General features: G+C 36.6%; 1 protein-coding gene across 6 annotated transcripts in view; it reads left to right on the top strand.

Moving 5' to 3' along the window:
* LOC140164689 (E3 ubiquitin-protein ligase RNF34-like) overlaps positions 1 to 16,488 on the top strand; it is a 67,865-nt gene that overhangs the window by 28,929 nt on the left and 22,448 nt on the right. For 4 of the 6 annotated variants that reach the window (XM_072188040.1, XM_072188039.1, XM_072188041.1 and 1 more), the window contains exons 4-5: positions 12,536 to 12,727; positions 13,956 to 14,033. In XM_072188040.1, the coding sequence (XP_072044141.1) occupies positions 12,536 to 12,727; positions 13,956 to 14,033 (270 nt within the window). The remainder of the gene's footprint in view (positions 1 to 12,535; positions 12,728 to 13,955; positions 14,034 to 16,488) is intronic. The other 2 variants (XM_072188042.1, XM_072188044.1) reach the window with 1 other exon arrangement.

Genomic DNA, 16,488 nt, shown 5'->3' with positions numbered 1-16,488 from the left:
TGCTCTTTGAAGTGGTCCCAGGAAGTGGTGCAATACACGAAGCTACCACTACCAGCTATTTTTAGTTCCATTGATAGGAATTTTTTTTTGTGATGTGATATCTTACATATGTGCATTGCATTTTGTAGGTTTCACAAAGAAAGAATATGATGAGACCATGGCTGACCAATGACCACTGTAAACAAATACTGCTCTTTGAATTCTCAGTATCAATACTTGCAGCTAATTTTAGCCGCTGTTAGTGTCGTCTTATTTAATTACAATAATTTTCTTGCCCAATATGTCATATTAGTATTGACATTAAATTTTACATGCAGATGCATTAGGTCAAAAGGAAAATTGGTTGGAAGATAAACTTCTCTAGGGTGGTCACATGAAAATTTCAAACCAACCCCTGGAATTACTTTTTCTGTCAGGATTGTTCCTGCTGTAAAATGATTTTAAAAACCTCATGAATCAACTCAATCAAACAATCCGTTGTGAAGATATACAGCCTTTTAAAGATTCACAAAATTGCCCATTTTTACCCCATTTTTAGGAAAATCCTGATTTTGTCATAAATTTGCATATTCACGGAGCGATAATTGTGGGAATAAAGCCAAAGAAGGCACGAGATGTATTGTTTTTGTTTATTTAATGTTCATTTATGCAAATATTAAGAATCCAGGGTCATAATTGCTATATTTGCTTCTTTACATGTACAACATTTTTAAAATGGCTGAAATCACAATAAATAACTCTTTTGCCAGGACTTTTAAGGTAAATATATCATGTGATTTTCACCTTTGAGGGCGCTATTATGTGCCAATTTTGACCTTCAAAGGCCTGTATTTCTTAAACTACACAACCAAATTGTCTGATTTTTGCACAGGATTTTGCTCTGAGGGTCTAGATTGTAAAACTGAATATAGCATAATTGTACATCTTTGGGAAAATAGTTTTATTTGATGACAAAAAATTATTTTGTGCGTAACTTTTTTATGCGTGACCGTACAAAAATGCTACATTCACCTTCATTACGAGCAGAATATTTTCTATCTAATTAGGTAGTCGGGTTTGCACAGAAGTTACTAGGAGACAAATTATATGGAATTCAAAATGGCCAAAAGTTTTCCAACTGCTGCAGAATCTGTTACATTTTCACCATACATTTGTGTATGTAGGCAGGGGTACACACAATAGCTAGCATTGTGGCCCCGGGATTGTGGCCACCCTACGGTAAGGTGAAAAAAAAAACCAAACAAAGCCCGTCAACTGACACAAAATTTGTGTTTTGGAGATTTTTTTAAAATTTTGTTAAAATCTTGTAAAATCAGCCATTTTAGGGCAAAAATGTATTACTTTTGGCTAAAAATTTTTAGGAATTATGTTTGCAAATTATCTTCAGATTTTTCAGATTTTAACATTTTTGTTAATTTTTAGGGTACTTTTAGCCTCCATGGAAAAAAAATGCCTGACCAACTGACCTTACATGTATTTGAAAGATCCGCCCGTAGAACAAGGGTTTTTTTGTTGCCTAATTGTATTCTCCAAAATAATGTCTTATTTTACTCAATCATTATGTCTTGACAGCAGATTGAAATAAACACTAACCTCTTGTCCACATTGGACAACCATGATGAGTCATGCACTTTTCCAAACGGACAAGTTGACACCATATTTTACTTTCAAAATCAGGATTTATAAGTAACGTCATGTTTCAATGTCCTTTACTGATCATGTCCTTGAATGGTATTTTCTGTACAATTTCTCATCACCTGAATTCTTTCATCATAAAAAGAGCAAAAAAGAACATTTTAGAGAGGTGATATCCTCAAAGCCTATTGCATGAATTAGTGTTCGCTAAAAAGATGGTGTTCCAATCAAGTGTTCGGCTTGCTCACTTCGCTTGCACCATTTCAGGGCTTTTTTCAACAGCAACGTGCATCCTGATGCAGACATGAGAATTTTCAGGCTTTTGCCTAAATTCAGGCAGTCCTGTTATCCATTTTTATTAATTTTCAGCCTGTTATGGGCCTATTAAGGGGGTACTACACCCCTGGCCAATTTTGTGCCTATTTTTGCATTTTTCTCACAAATTAAAGCGCATTGGTGACAATTAAAATATGTATATTATAGGGGCAAGGACTACAACTACTGCACTGAAAATTCAGCAACTCAAGGCAAGTAGTTATTGATTTATTGATCAAATGGTGGTTTTATAGCATAATTGTACATCTTTGGGAAAATAGTTTTATTTGATGACAAAAAATTATTTTGTGCGTAACTTTTTTATGCGTAACCGTACAAAAATGCTACATTCACCTTCATTACGAGTAGAATATTTTCTATCTAATTAGGTAGTCGGGTTTGCACAGAAGTTACTAGGAGACAAATTATATGGAATTCAAAATGCCCAAAAGTTTTCCAACTGCTGCAGAATCTGTTACATTTTCACCATACATTTGTGTATGTCCCGGGGTACTCAAATTTTTTTTGGGTAGGGGTGTGCCTCCGAAGATTTTGAAGTAGGACCCATGGCTATACCACTTCAAACCTGATTTTTATTACCGATGCATATACCAACATAGAAACGACACCCATGACTATACCAGTTGAAAAGACAAAAAATACCACCCATTGATATACCAACCCATATACTGACCCATCCATATACCACTATACGTTTAGAATACTGTAACAAATTTTCACATCATTTGTTTTATTTCTTGTTTACTGTATTTTGTACTTTTTATTCTATTATCAAGGGTCTATCATTTATTAATTATTATTTTGTTTGTTAGGGGTGGTGCAATAATTATGTGTACCCCCGGGGTGGTGAATTATAGGGGGGCAAAGATTTTTGGCAGACCAAAGGGGGGGGCAATTTTGGCAGAACATTTTGAGAATTCACAACCCGGGCACACATAATTGTTGCACCACCCCTTATTTTGTAATGAATACAAATCCAAAATATATTTATTGTTTTGTTTTCTCTGTTTCTTTCATCTATGTTCGTTTGTCTTGTAGGGGCCAATATCTAGCCTAGTTTGTAACAAATATTGTGTAGGGAAAGATGATTCTTGCACTTATTTATTTTAAATTTTATTTAACAACATACAAAAACCACGAAAACAGTGGTGAAGCCAGTGCCCCCCCATCATACCCTGCATGGTGAAAGAAGAACGAAAAAAGAAATTTTGAACATCAACATAACATGAATTTTTTATTTACATGTATATTTTTTTTGTACGGTACCTTTTTTCGTCCCACTCATGATTTATTGAAATTTTAAACAAATTTAATATGCACGCATTTCTGTTCAATGCAATTGCAATTATCATTGAATTATCGAACCAAAACAACATCAATTTGACCCATGCATATCGATCGTGTGTGATCTTGGCAATTTTGGCAGTGCTGTCGCGTGTCATGTCAGCTGAATTCGGCACCAAAAATAAAACTCAACTTTACACTAAAAACTTACCCGATTGTTGATAAAACCTATTTATATGATTCGATGCATTTAACAATCGGCAGTTAATTTACTCAAATTTTGCGATCCCGAGTTCCGAGAGGCAAAACTGACTTAAAAAACAGCGATGAAAAAATTGCTGTTGCAACTTCGATACCGATAGTATTTCAGTGATTTATCAAAATTGGCCGGAGTAAACAAGTAGTGCTGGGCTCGCATATACTACACCGGAAGAGTGTCGCCATCTGTTTGCAATGACAACTCAACGTTTGCTAATCGGACTATCAATTGATTTGCCCACCTCTGAATTAATGATTCTGATTTGCCTTATTTGGATTGCGATGTACCTTATTTGGACGCGCTCAGACAATTTATTTTCGTGAAATTCATGCAAGTGAGTTTAAAGATTTTCGACCCATTGATATACCAAAATCTGATTTAGACCCCATTTCAATACCAATTTCAACTTACTACCCATACGTATACCACAAAAACGGAAAAATAAGGGGTCATTGATATACCAAGCGACCGAAAATGCGACCCATGTTTGCACGTCCCCATATGGCCATTTGTACTGAGTACCCCGGGTGTATGTAGGCAGGGGTACACACAATAGCTAGCATTGTGGCCACCCTACTGTAAGGTGACAAAAAAAAACCAAACAAAGCCCGTCAACTGACACAAAATTTGTGTTTTGGAGATTTTGTTAAAATTTTGTTAAAATCTTGTAAAATCAGCCATTTTAGGGCAAAAATGTATTACTTTTGGCTAAAAATTTTTAGGAATTATGTTTGCAAATTATCTTCAAATTTTTCAGATTTTAACATTTTTGTTAATTTTTAGGGTACTTTTAGCCTCCATGGAAAAAAAATGCCTGACCAACTGACCCTACATGTATTTGAAAGATCCATCCGCCTCTAGAACAAAGGTTTTTTTGTTGCCTAATTGTATTCTCCAAAATAATGTCTTATTTTACTCAATCATTATGTCTTGACAGCAGATTGAAATAAACACTAACCTCTTGTCCACATTGGACAACCATGATGAGTCATGCACTTTTCCAAACGGACAAGTTGACACCATATTTTACTTTCAAAATCAGGATTTATAAGTAACGTCATGTTTCAATATGTCCTTTACTGAACATGTCCTTGAATGGTATTTTCTGTACAATTTCTCATCACCTGAATTCTTTCATCATAAAAAGAGCAAAAAAGAACCTTTTAGAGAGGTGATATCCTCAAAGCCTATTGCATGATCCTTAGTGTTCGCTAAAAAGATGGTGTTCCAATCAAGTGTTCGGCTTGCTCACTTCGCTTGCACCATTTCAGGGCTTTTTTCAACAGCAACATGCATCCTGATGCGGGCATGAGAAATTTCAGGCTTTTGCCTAAATTCAGGCAGTTTCGTTATCCATTTTTATTAATTTTCAGCCTCGTTTGTCCCATACTTTTTCAGGCAGTTTTCAAAAAAACCATTCTCATGCTTGCTGATGTGATATATGTACATTGTATACATGTATTTAGATCCAACTTGCATGATTCAGCCATGCAGGTTTTAAAAAAAAAAATTATTATTTCATCCCAGATATTTTATCTAGTTAAAATTTTATTACCGGTACTTGTATCACCAGATATTACACAACATCCTTTTCTTTAGCTATTTTTAGTTCCATCTAATTTGATTGTGATCATGTTCTTGTGCACACATTCCAGTTACTGTGAAAGTGGACATTTTTGTGGTACATTAATTTTCGCGCTCAATGCAGCTAACCGCGAAAATAAAAACACTTGAATATGTTCTTTTAATGTTTAGGTCTATGTAAGAAAACTCAAAATTAAAAACAAGCAATGTAGTTAAAAATCTACAAAGCACGTAAAATTATAATTTGCATAATGTTACCTGCATATTTGTATGATGCAGTCTGACAATATGACGACTGACGAGTCTGTTGCCTGACAAAATCATTTTTTTTACTGTAAAAGTGGTAGTTGTATGCAGTTTTATGCAATTTGCCAATTTTGATCTATTTGGTTTAAAATTTGATATTTGATCATGTTAAAATATTGGCCATTATATGATTATGTACTGACAATACTATTACTATAATATTTTGCAGTAAACCTTTGACAAGCGCATAGTCCTGCCTTGATGTTGCAAAGTCGGCGCTAACAACGCGTACGGCGCACAAAGTTCATTGATAAATTTACACTGGCAACAGCAGATCGCCTCGGCAGCCAATCAGAGACAGTGCGTTTAATGTTGTAAATACATGAAATACGCGATGTACGCTTTAAATATGCTCTCGTCAAAGGTTTATTGCAAAATATTATATGCACATTGTACATGTAGCTAGAATTAGGGAATTTCCCAGATAATACCCATGTCTAATTGTCTATGTATCAGGTGTGTGAATTGATTTGGCAATGGCATGCATAATTGCATATGTTATGTGTAGTTCAAAAGTAGTATGGGAGTACCCTGTGCCCTTCATGTGTTTTAAGCCCGCTTTTAAGGTCAGGGTTGTCTGGAATATCTTAAATGTTTTATAAAAATTTTAAATGTAATATTGGAACTGCAACATACTATTTTTGTAGACTTTGTCTTCTGATTAATACACATAATGGCTTTCACATACAGCGTGTGGGTTTGAAAGATTTTTTTAGTGGCAGAAGTGCCATTATTAGATGTACGGTATCGTACATTATGTATTCCCAAATTTTAAACTACTGAAGGACTGAGCATTCAGAATAGAATAGGCAGGGACTGTCTTTTGGAATTTGCAGGAGAGCATTAAATAGCTCTTCTGGGGCTTTCAAGGAGAGCTGTTTAGAGCATTTACAATAGAATGTAAGGAGAGAATGGTCAACAAAGGAGAGCTAAAAATCACTCTCCTACATCAGATTTAAGGAGAGCAGTAGAGAGTGATTGCTCTCGTTCTCCTCAAAAGGCAGTCCCTGAATAGGTTTAGAGTAAACTTAGGGTTCAAGTTTGGATTTAGGCTGTGATGTAGTAGAATTTTCTGCAGTGATTACAATGTACATTGTAAATTGTATAGCACAAATCCTTTGCAAGAAAATTACCGTGTTAGTCAAATAAACGCCCCGAGCGTTACATTTTCCCAAGGGGGGGGTTTATTCAAGGTCAATTTTAGAACGATAAATAACGCTAAAATGACAAAATATGAACTAGAAACACTGACTTCTGGCTCACTTCGGTTTCCAATCCAGATTTTTGCCAATTATTGACGCTTATTATCGACCATGTGGGGAACTTGGTAAGCTTACTACACAAGATGGCATGGAAATATCGGCATTTTTGAAACATCTTGGTTGAAAAAAGTGGTGGGGGCGTTTATTTGAGGGGGCGACTATTTGACTAAATACGGTATATACATTGCATTTCTGAGAAATATATATGCTGACAGTGATATTAAATACTTTTAAAATAAGCACAACAAATTTGATTTTTTTATTGGGGTGACAACTAGACACCCCCCCCCCCCAATGTCCCCATCTTCATCAGAAGAGGCCCTATCACAATATCATACATTGTAAGACTTCTTGTGATGTAGATGTGTGTCAAGGTTAGTTGAATGAGTTGTCCTGAAAGTCAGTTTAAATGTTTAGAAATTTAGAAATAGTAAAAACAGTCTTACTTGTAAGCTCCCAGAACAATCATGCAGTTTGTAACTATTCAATCAGTCAGTTATTTATTTCCTTAAGGCCTGTCTCCTTATGAACATTATTGGTAAGCCTGTGGCCAGGATTTTTTGTGGGGTGCAGATTTACTGAAATTATTTCACCGAATTCACTTTTCTAACTTTCAAACTGGATATTTCTGTGTAAAAAACAAATATTTGGGAATTCATGTTTCAAAGAAAAAGTTAAAAAACAGAGAATTTCTAGACCCAGAGAAGGTATCTGCACTTGCCACAATGTATTTCTTCCCTATTGCTATTCAGTGTAACATGGGTCGGTAATAAAAAAAATTCCTTATTATTTACAAGATCTGGATATATGGTATGTCTAAGATCAAGGTATTTTTGTCACTACCGTTTTTCGTCAAATAAACGCCCCCGGGGGCGTTACATTTTCCCAAGGGGGGCGTTTATTCAAGGTCAATTTTAGAACGATAATTCCCGTTTAAATCATTAGGTAAAGTAAAAACACACGCTAAAATGACGAACTATGAACTAGAAACACTGACTTCTGGCTCACTTCCGGGTTTCTGATCCAGATTTTTGCCAATTATTGACACTATTATCGACCATGTGCGCAACTTGGTAAGCTTACTACACAAGATAGCATGGAAATATCGGCATTTTTGAAACATCTTGGTTGAAAAAAGTGGTGGGGCGTTTATTTGAGGGGGGGCAACTATTTGACGAAATACGGTATGTGCACCAATTGAGCAAATCATTACAGAAGAAGAAATGCAGTGTGGGAAGTGTAAGAAATCTTCTGACCTAGATGTATGACAAAATCAGGAACTGAAGAAGCAAATTATGTTAGAGCCCAACCCCTTTTTATTAGTGGACGTCACTATAAGGGCAGTGGCAGCACCAGAGGAGGGGTGCTCCTTGCCCCCCCTGTAAAAACTACAAAAATTAAGAAAATGTCTACGTTTTGTGGTAATTTTGCACAAAATTTGTTGATTTTGCTCCCCTCAAATTCACTTTTACCCCTAATGCCCCCCTCCCTGAAAAAAATTCCTGGCACCGCCACTTTATAAGGGAAGGGCACTATTTAGAAAAAAAATATATTGATGTAAATTGATAATAATGTGCATGCTGAAATGTCAAGCATTATTGTTTTTACCATACAATATGATTCAAAAATCATTTCTACTTGCTTAAATTTAAAAATTTAAATCTACCAACCTGAATACACTGAAAATGAAAATGTGATATAGGCTATAGCTAATATTAATAATAAGCAATAAGCACAAAAATTTCATACCACAAATAATTTCTATAAATAATCACATGCTAATAGTATTATAACAGCTATTGCATTATCATTTCCCTAAATGGGTTTTACCTGCACGGCATTATGTACACAGTACTATTACTCACTGTGCGGTAGAGTGTTATGGGATGTACAGAACACAAGGTCCATGTAATGTACACAGGGCATTGATTGTTCATGGGACCCATGACTAACTCTGGATTTCAATTGTTTCAGCTTGCAATCTGGTATTGTTTTTATCCGGAATAGTTCTTGTGTGCATAATTGCAGATCGATTCTGTGCAGACGATTTAGCACACAGATGTGTTGTGTGTATGTGTGTGCATAGCGAGCTGACTGGGCTAAGTGTATTATAACTGCGTTATCTGTTTATGTAGTTCTAGATCATGCCCTCACTAGTCACAACAACATGCTATGTATAGGAAGATGGTATCTTCATATCGGCAACAAACGGCCATGCTCGATATCCTTGGGATATGTATACTGAGTCAACCACCTGACTGGGATCCATAATCAATTGTGCACTTTAATGTCAACAAACACGTCTGCATATATATAACCAAATATTGTGTGTCATCGTTTGCGCATCATCTATCATAATTGATACTAAAGTTTGGATTATTGATGTATTTAAGGAGAGTACAAGTATATGGTATGTCAAGGCTGTTCGACCTGATATGCTGTTTTTCAGCACCGGTATGTATTTCCAAAAGCAACCAGGATTGTGCTTTGTAGAACACAAAATATCTATATAGGAAACATTGATGATCAATTCAACATTGATAATGATAGTACTAGATAAGATAATATAAGTTATCTCCTGTTCATGCAATATGACCTCAAACCAGTGATATTTTTTCGTATTGCATGAACAGACAGAGGGTATCAAATTTATCATTCAGTGGAATAGACATGAATTTAATATAAACAAGTAAATAAATAATCACAATCCTAAAAAAAATCGAGTTACTCCAAACACTTCCCATGCATGTGTACAGCAGTTTCAGTCATGCGACTACCGCCCTCGCCATTGCCAACATGTGACACACAATTAGCGCGCGATGCGAGGTTGTGTGGAATTGTCGTCTCTTCCGCATGCGATCAACACGGTTACGATACAATTAATGCATACAGACCGTTGATTACTGGTACTGATTAAGAACTGAATAATATGGCTATATATTTTACAGTGCATATGAAAACTAGTTACTGAACGATACGAATACCGGTATATTAGTTGGCTATTATTAACCAATGAAATGTCGTTATTTTCATGTCTACTGAATGATAGATAAAAACATAAATCCACAAGCCTCAGCAAACGTTACAGGAATTGTTGACCACTGTGGCCCAAGGCACCATTATATTATAGGTAATTGAAAAAAAAGAGAACCCTTCCCAAAATGCTTTTAAATATAGTCCTACCAGCCTGTACATATTGATGCCTGCATATAATCAGTGATTTAATGCACATTTTATTTTATTATTTACCATGTTTACTACTAAATAAAATACAAACAGTGATGATGAATTACAGGACTGTCAAATTTTTGGATTGGCATAAAATATTGTCAAACAAGGGTTTTGCTGATTAAATTGTTAATTGTTGACTCTCTGATTTGTTTCGCTAGCTAGAGTGCTTGAGAATCTAAAATTGGAGATTAAAGGGACAAAAAAATTTCTTTGAAAACTAAAGTAAATTTTTTTATTGATCTGTGGTATGTGCTGTGCACCAAGTGTGCATGTACACGAGCGTAAACACAGAAGTGATAAACAACCACACGGATTGGCTGATTTTTGGTCTTACAACAAATGGTTGACCCATTGGTCATCGACAAGTAGAAGGGGAGGAGACCTCGCCACTTTTACGCGATCGCCGATCATCAGCGCATACCCGGCCCTCAGAAGTACTCAAAAAATTACTTTATATTTTGACATGCGTGAGATGTTTACCTTAGCGTGAGAAAGTGCTTGCCCAAAATGAGTGAGACTCGCATCGTATGCGTGGCAACCGTGCATATTTTTTCAATTAGGTGACACAATTCGACAACAATGCTATTACCTCAAACAGGTGTGCATGTGCAGTTGATCTATATGATTTACGTGCATGTATGATAACCATAAATTCCCAGTAATACAAACCAAAATCAATATTTTGCATTAAAACCATAACATCTCTGGGTGTACATGAACATGTACATAGGCCCTATCAGTTCATCACCAACTTTACTCTGTAGATATAATTTGCAGGGAAAATAACCCAAGCACTGGAAGAAAATTGCTTTGGGTGCCCCATGCGTTTGCCTTGGTACCAGTTGGTTAGCTATTATTAGAGGGTGGGGGAGGGCAGCTTTCAAGGGGGGGGGGAATTTTGACAAAATGGACTAACAATTATAAAAAAGGCATCTTAAATATCAGGGTAGCCAGCATCCACAAGGGAGCAAGACTTCTCACAGGGGGAGCCTTTATTCCCCCTCCCCTTTGGCTGCCACTGCTTCCATGCTCCCCTATCTCCCAGATGTGTTAGGCTATTCCAGTTGAAATCCATACACCCTATATGGAAGACACATCCTTACTCTTCCACACAGCTTGTGTAGATTTCAAATGGAGTCACCCATCCAAGTAATGTGTGGAAGATTAAGGTCATGTCTTCCATAGGGGACTAACTGACTGAAATACAGATTCCATTGTTTAAAGTGTGAGGTAGAAAATTGGCAAAAAAAGTCTGCCAAAAATTTGCCCCCCCCATGGGTGATACATACACCTACAGTATAATTCAGAGCAAATAATTTAGTTGTCATTGTTGTTAATGATTAGCCTTGATAATTAATGTACTTTGTCCTTTTTCTAGAATATTCAATAAAAGTAAAAATAGGTATCACAGTAATTATATTCGTAGTTGTAAATGTTGTATGCATTTGACAAGCTCAGGATATACAAATTGTTCAGAGTAAGTACTTAGTATTGGCTCATTTCAAATCTTGTATAAACAATGGTTTTTGTATTGGATTTTGAAACTCCTATTGTCAGTCTTCAAATTATTTTTTTACCTTGGGGTGTTACTTTTTGCACCACAGTTTGAAAGTTGTGGTGCAATTTCATCTGACGCAGAGCAACTTGAAGTGCAGTCTCAGACAATCAACACATAAAGTCAGTACAATGTGGTATTGCAATTTTGCACTCACACAATTTAAAGTTGTATCCCAACAGCCGAATTTTGGGGGGCAAATTGCACTGCGAAAGGGCTTATTTAGAATACTGCCTAGAGGCCGTCAGCCTTTCCCCATCTTGTGGGTACAAATGATCTGTGTGTTCATGCGCCGGATACTACGCGCAGGGCGCAGCTTGCCACGCAGCTGTTATCTCGCATCAACGCGGTGATTTTGCTGTACACGCATGGAGATCGAACGACCATCACAGCGTGTACCCACAAGATGGCCGCATATGACGTCACGCTGACGGCCTCTATTGTTTTATCTCAATTTCACACTTTTTTCAGCTTTTTTAAAAAAAATTTTCAGCTTTTAGGTCGGTTTCAGGTCTGATTATATATTTTGTAACTACTTTTGTTTTAAATGCTGAATTGGACTGATACTTCTATTGTGGACTAACACTTTGCTTGATAAGCTTTTGTCGGAAATGACTAGCAATAAATTACGAAAAGGTTTAGCTATTTATTGATACTAATTTACCAAAGACTTCAAACAGCTAATGCACTCAACCGAGCCACACTCAACCGAGCCAATTTCCATGAAGAAAAATGCATTCATATTGTTGTTGATGTTTAGTTTTTGAAGTTAATTGTATTACATCATGATTACAACAAGGTGGTCTATTAGTCATACGACGAACTCTTATCTAATAAGTTTTCAAAGCATGTGTCCTGAACAAACATGATACGTGTGTATACTGTTTTACTGGAAGGCAAAGAACACTGACAACTGCCAACCATCTGTTTGGTGTAACATCACATCTCACCTCATGGGCATCTGTGGTTACAAGAACTGACGTATAATGGTATTTTAAATACATAGATTTAAATTCTCATGGGAACTATACATTGTATACTTGGATTACTCATTTTTTAACTTTTCATTTTCCCCCCACACAGGGTGAAACACCTTTGGGGCCTATGAGAAACGCATGGAATGACGGTGAAGAGACACCGGAAGGACAATCAGAAGCATCACCAGAAAACTCACACGGTATGGATGATGATAATGAGTTCCCAGAAATCATCAATATACCATCTCAAGAGGATACAACTACAAATAATACTTCTCGGTCACAACAACAAACACAGGTATGAACTAATGGTAACCACACCTAATCCTAACCCTAATTTTCTTTCTTTTGGGCCTCATCATCTCGTATCCTAACCTTAGGGCTAATCTTATTCTTCAGAGATGTAAGTCTATCGGAAATTCCCAGAATTCCGGAAATGTGGCATAAACAAATTCTGGATAATTTGTCATAAAAACAGCCAAAACAATTTTTTTAGGAGGGGGGTGAAGGGGTGAGGACCCCTGTTGCACGCCTCACCTTTGGCTCATATGATTTTCAGGGAGTGGATCATTACCTCACTTCCACCTCTGATTCTTAACCCTAAACCCTAATTCTAATCCAACCTAATCCTAATTATTATTAATCTTAAAATCCCTTCATCGAAATTTAAACTTAATCAGGTTCCACTTCTGCAGTGATGTGGTGTGAACAGGGACAGTGATTGGTACACAAGTGTCATGTTGCCATGTTACTGTGCAGTCATATTTTGATGATCAGAAATTCACCTCAGCTGCGCCCTTCCCAACGAGATTACTCCCATAGAATACCGACTCCAGATTACCCTGTCAATGAGGTACAACCAAAGAGTATCGACTCTGCCATGTTTGTGTGTCACTCATGGAGGGCAAATAGTGTACATCCAGACTATTGATTTGTCACTCATGGGGGACAAATAGTGTACCTCCAGCATGTTGCGGCAAGAGCACAGAATCAAACGATAATTTGCATACAAAGGTTCGCACACATCACATGGCACACATATTTGGCATAACACGTTACATACAGAACGCAAACAACAACACGCATTGAATCAAAATTTGCCAGGTGCCAAACAAAATTATCTGGATGTACACTATTTGCCCTCCTTGAGCGACACACAAACATGGCGGAGTCGATATCAACCAAAGAGTATATACTCTTTGGTTGTACCTCATGACCCTTCCACATCCCCAGTGACCACTTTGCCCTTGCTTGGGGCATCCTGTATTCAATGGGAGTAGTCCTTGCTCTGAATATAATTTTCGGCCTTTCCCAGTGACCACTTTCTCTGGGTTTTCTGATGGGAGTAGTTCCTGCACCGAATGTAATTTTATTATGAGAAGAGTTGATGTCCAAATATGTATTTCAAAAAGGGGCCAGGTGTCATCATCTGTCATGTACAAAGAGCCCTAAATGTTGACACATGTTAAGAAAATTACATGTCTGTGATTAAATGTTTATATACTAATAGAATTCCCTTTTTGTAGGTAAGTGGCTCTGCCTCATCAACAGCATCCCCTAGCAATGCTGGAGGAGTGTCTGGGACACGCCCACCCACTGCTGAGGTGAGAGCTTCGGCACAGGCTTGGATGCTATTATGAGCTTTAAAACTATTACATGCTTCAGTCAGAGTGGAACCATGCCTTCCTTGTCAAGCTTTGCCTAATGATAATGATATTATGAATCAATTGTGCTTAAATGTGTTTTGCAGCCATTATATCATATCATTAGCTGCCAGGGATGTTGCTGTTGTGTACTAATTATTTTGCAAATATTTACCATTTTCTAACATGTTGTTAAGCTTAGAGTTATGTCCAAAATCTCCCTGAAACAGAATGTCTTAACAGAAACTAGGAGTGTAGGATAATTCAATTCTCTTTAACATCATTTTGAAAAGTAGGACACAGTGGCACAGCAACGGTGAGAAACCATAATATGCAAGTCAAGGAGATTATACCAAGAGAGTATTGACTCAAAATTGCCTTTTTGTGTAACGCTATAGTAAATCTGCCATGTTTGTCGCTCATGGAGGGCAATATAGTGTACTATAATGAAAGACAAAGATAAAGACAATTTATCGCGTCTGACGTCACCTGTCAATCAAACTCTAGCACGGTTTGTTTACAAGTGTCGTGATGATGACTTGCTGAACGCGGATTTATAACCGGGCGCCTTATTGTTGATTTTGCACCTTTCGACATGCAAACCATCTCAAAAGTTAGGGCTTTATAGTAAGAAACTTTCTTTGGTGAAGGCACCATGTCCACAATCCCTAGAAAAGCTGCTTTTTGCCTTGTAAAAGTACGAACTTTTTCGCCATTTGCTGCTATTCCTTTTCTCCGATCAGCACCAGATAGATCGGTCTTCCTTTCTGCGCTGATTAACCTGTGTAAACCAATCAAGGATCGTAATTGACAGTGACATCAGGCGCGATAAATTGCATTTATCTCTGTCTTTAATTATACCTCCAGCATTTTTCGGCAATAGCCCAAAGGGAATGATAATTTGCATTTTTGAGCATTATAAAGATATGCACAGATTGCGCACCCAACACTTATTGTGCATTTTGGCACAATGTCTGAATTTAAGATTGCCGGGCGCATAGCAATATATAGTCTGGAGTTAACATGATTTCCCTCCATGAGCAACACACCAACAATTCGGAGTCAGTGCTCTTTTTGGTTAAAATTAAAATTAAAATTCTTTGGACTAATTAATCCAGGTCCAGCTCAAAATGGGGGACCAGCTCACAAATAGCATGGAAGTGGACTAGACAAGTTCTGACTCTAACCCCTCAATTTTTTGCTGTTCACCAAACCTGACGACCAACTTTGAAATCGGTATCAAGATGCTATTCAAAGTATAATATTGGCTTGAATTACCAAAAAAACACAAAACAATATCTGTTACTGGTACCAGTTTATATAATTCTGAGTAAAATCTTTTAACATAAAATGCACTGTATAAAAACAAAATTGTGACATGATTAAGGGCTGGGGTATGAGCGTTTGGACAGTATTTATTTTGGGACATTAGAGCACATCAGACATATCGAATTGCATTCTGAATACTGAAGAATGTCATTCTGATATCAAATAATTTTGATTTTTGAAATTCGCAATTTAATACACATTTTATGGCAAATCATTAAAATCGATATTTTGATATTTAACAGTACTTGAAGTAAACTTTATAAATCTGATGATTTATACTTAAAGTGTATGTAGGTGGGATGAAAAGCCGACGATCAATTGAAAATTTTGACATTTCATTATTGAAGATATGGATTTTTTTTCCCAAAACACCAAAAAAATTAGGTCTTTTGGGGAAAAAATCCATATCTTCAATATGAAAGGTCAAAATTTTCAATTGACCGTCGGCTTTTCCTCCCTGCTACATACACTTTAAAAATATATCATTAGATTTATATAATTTACTTCAAGGACTGTTATATATCAAAAATTTGAAAAATATCAAATTTTATAATTTGTCATAAAATTTGTATTATATTGTGATTTTCAAAAATGAAAATTATTTGATATCAGAAAGACATGCTTCAGATTCAGAATGCAATTCGATGGGTCTGAGGTGCTCTCATGTCCCACAAAAAATACTGTCGAAACGCAATAAACGCTCATTTTAGATCCCTTAATGGGAATGAGTCGCATGTCAGCATTTTTCCATTAGAAGTTTTTTACAGCATTTTCTGGTAATTTACGACATCGGACTCATTCCCCTTGATCATGTCACAGTTGATGCGCTTACCTAAGGTAGCTATCAATTTCTTCTTGCGGTATATCTTTGATGCAATATAAAAACAAAAGCGCAAAACTAATGTGAGCAGGTGATGGTGTGTCTTTTTGGATCAGCAAGGAACTACTATATTAGCCTCTTAGAAGAATGGCAGACACAATAGGAGAGTGCTGTTCAGTCTGGATAAAGCCTTTTGAACTTCCCGGTAAATTCTAAAACTTTACCTGAGCTGAACAGCGCCCTCCTATTGTGTCTACCATTTTCAAA

Source organism: Amphiura filiformis, chromosome 11, assembly GCF_039555335.1.
Source record: "Amphiura filiformis chromosome 11, Afil_fr2py, whole genome shotgun sequence".
Taxonomy (NCBI): domain Eukaryota; kingdom Metazoa; phylum Echinodermata; class Ophiuroidea; order Amphilepidida; family Amphiuridae; genus Amphiura; species Amphiura filiformis.
Note: the sequence above shows the minus strand (reverse complement) of the source record. Positions and strands in the feature narration are given on the sequence as shown.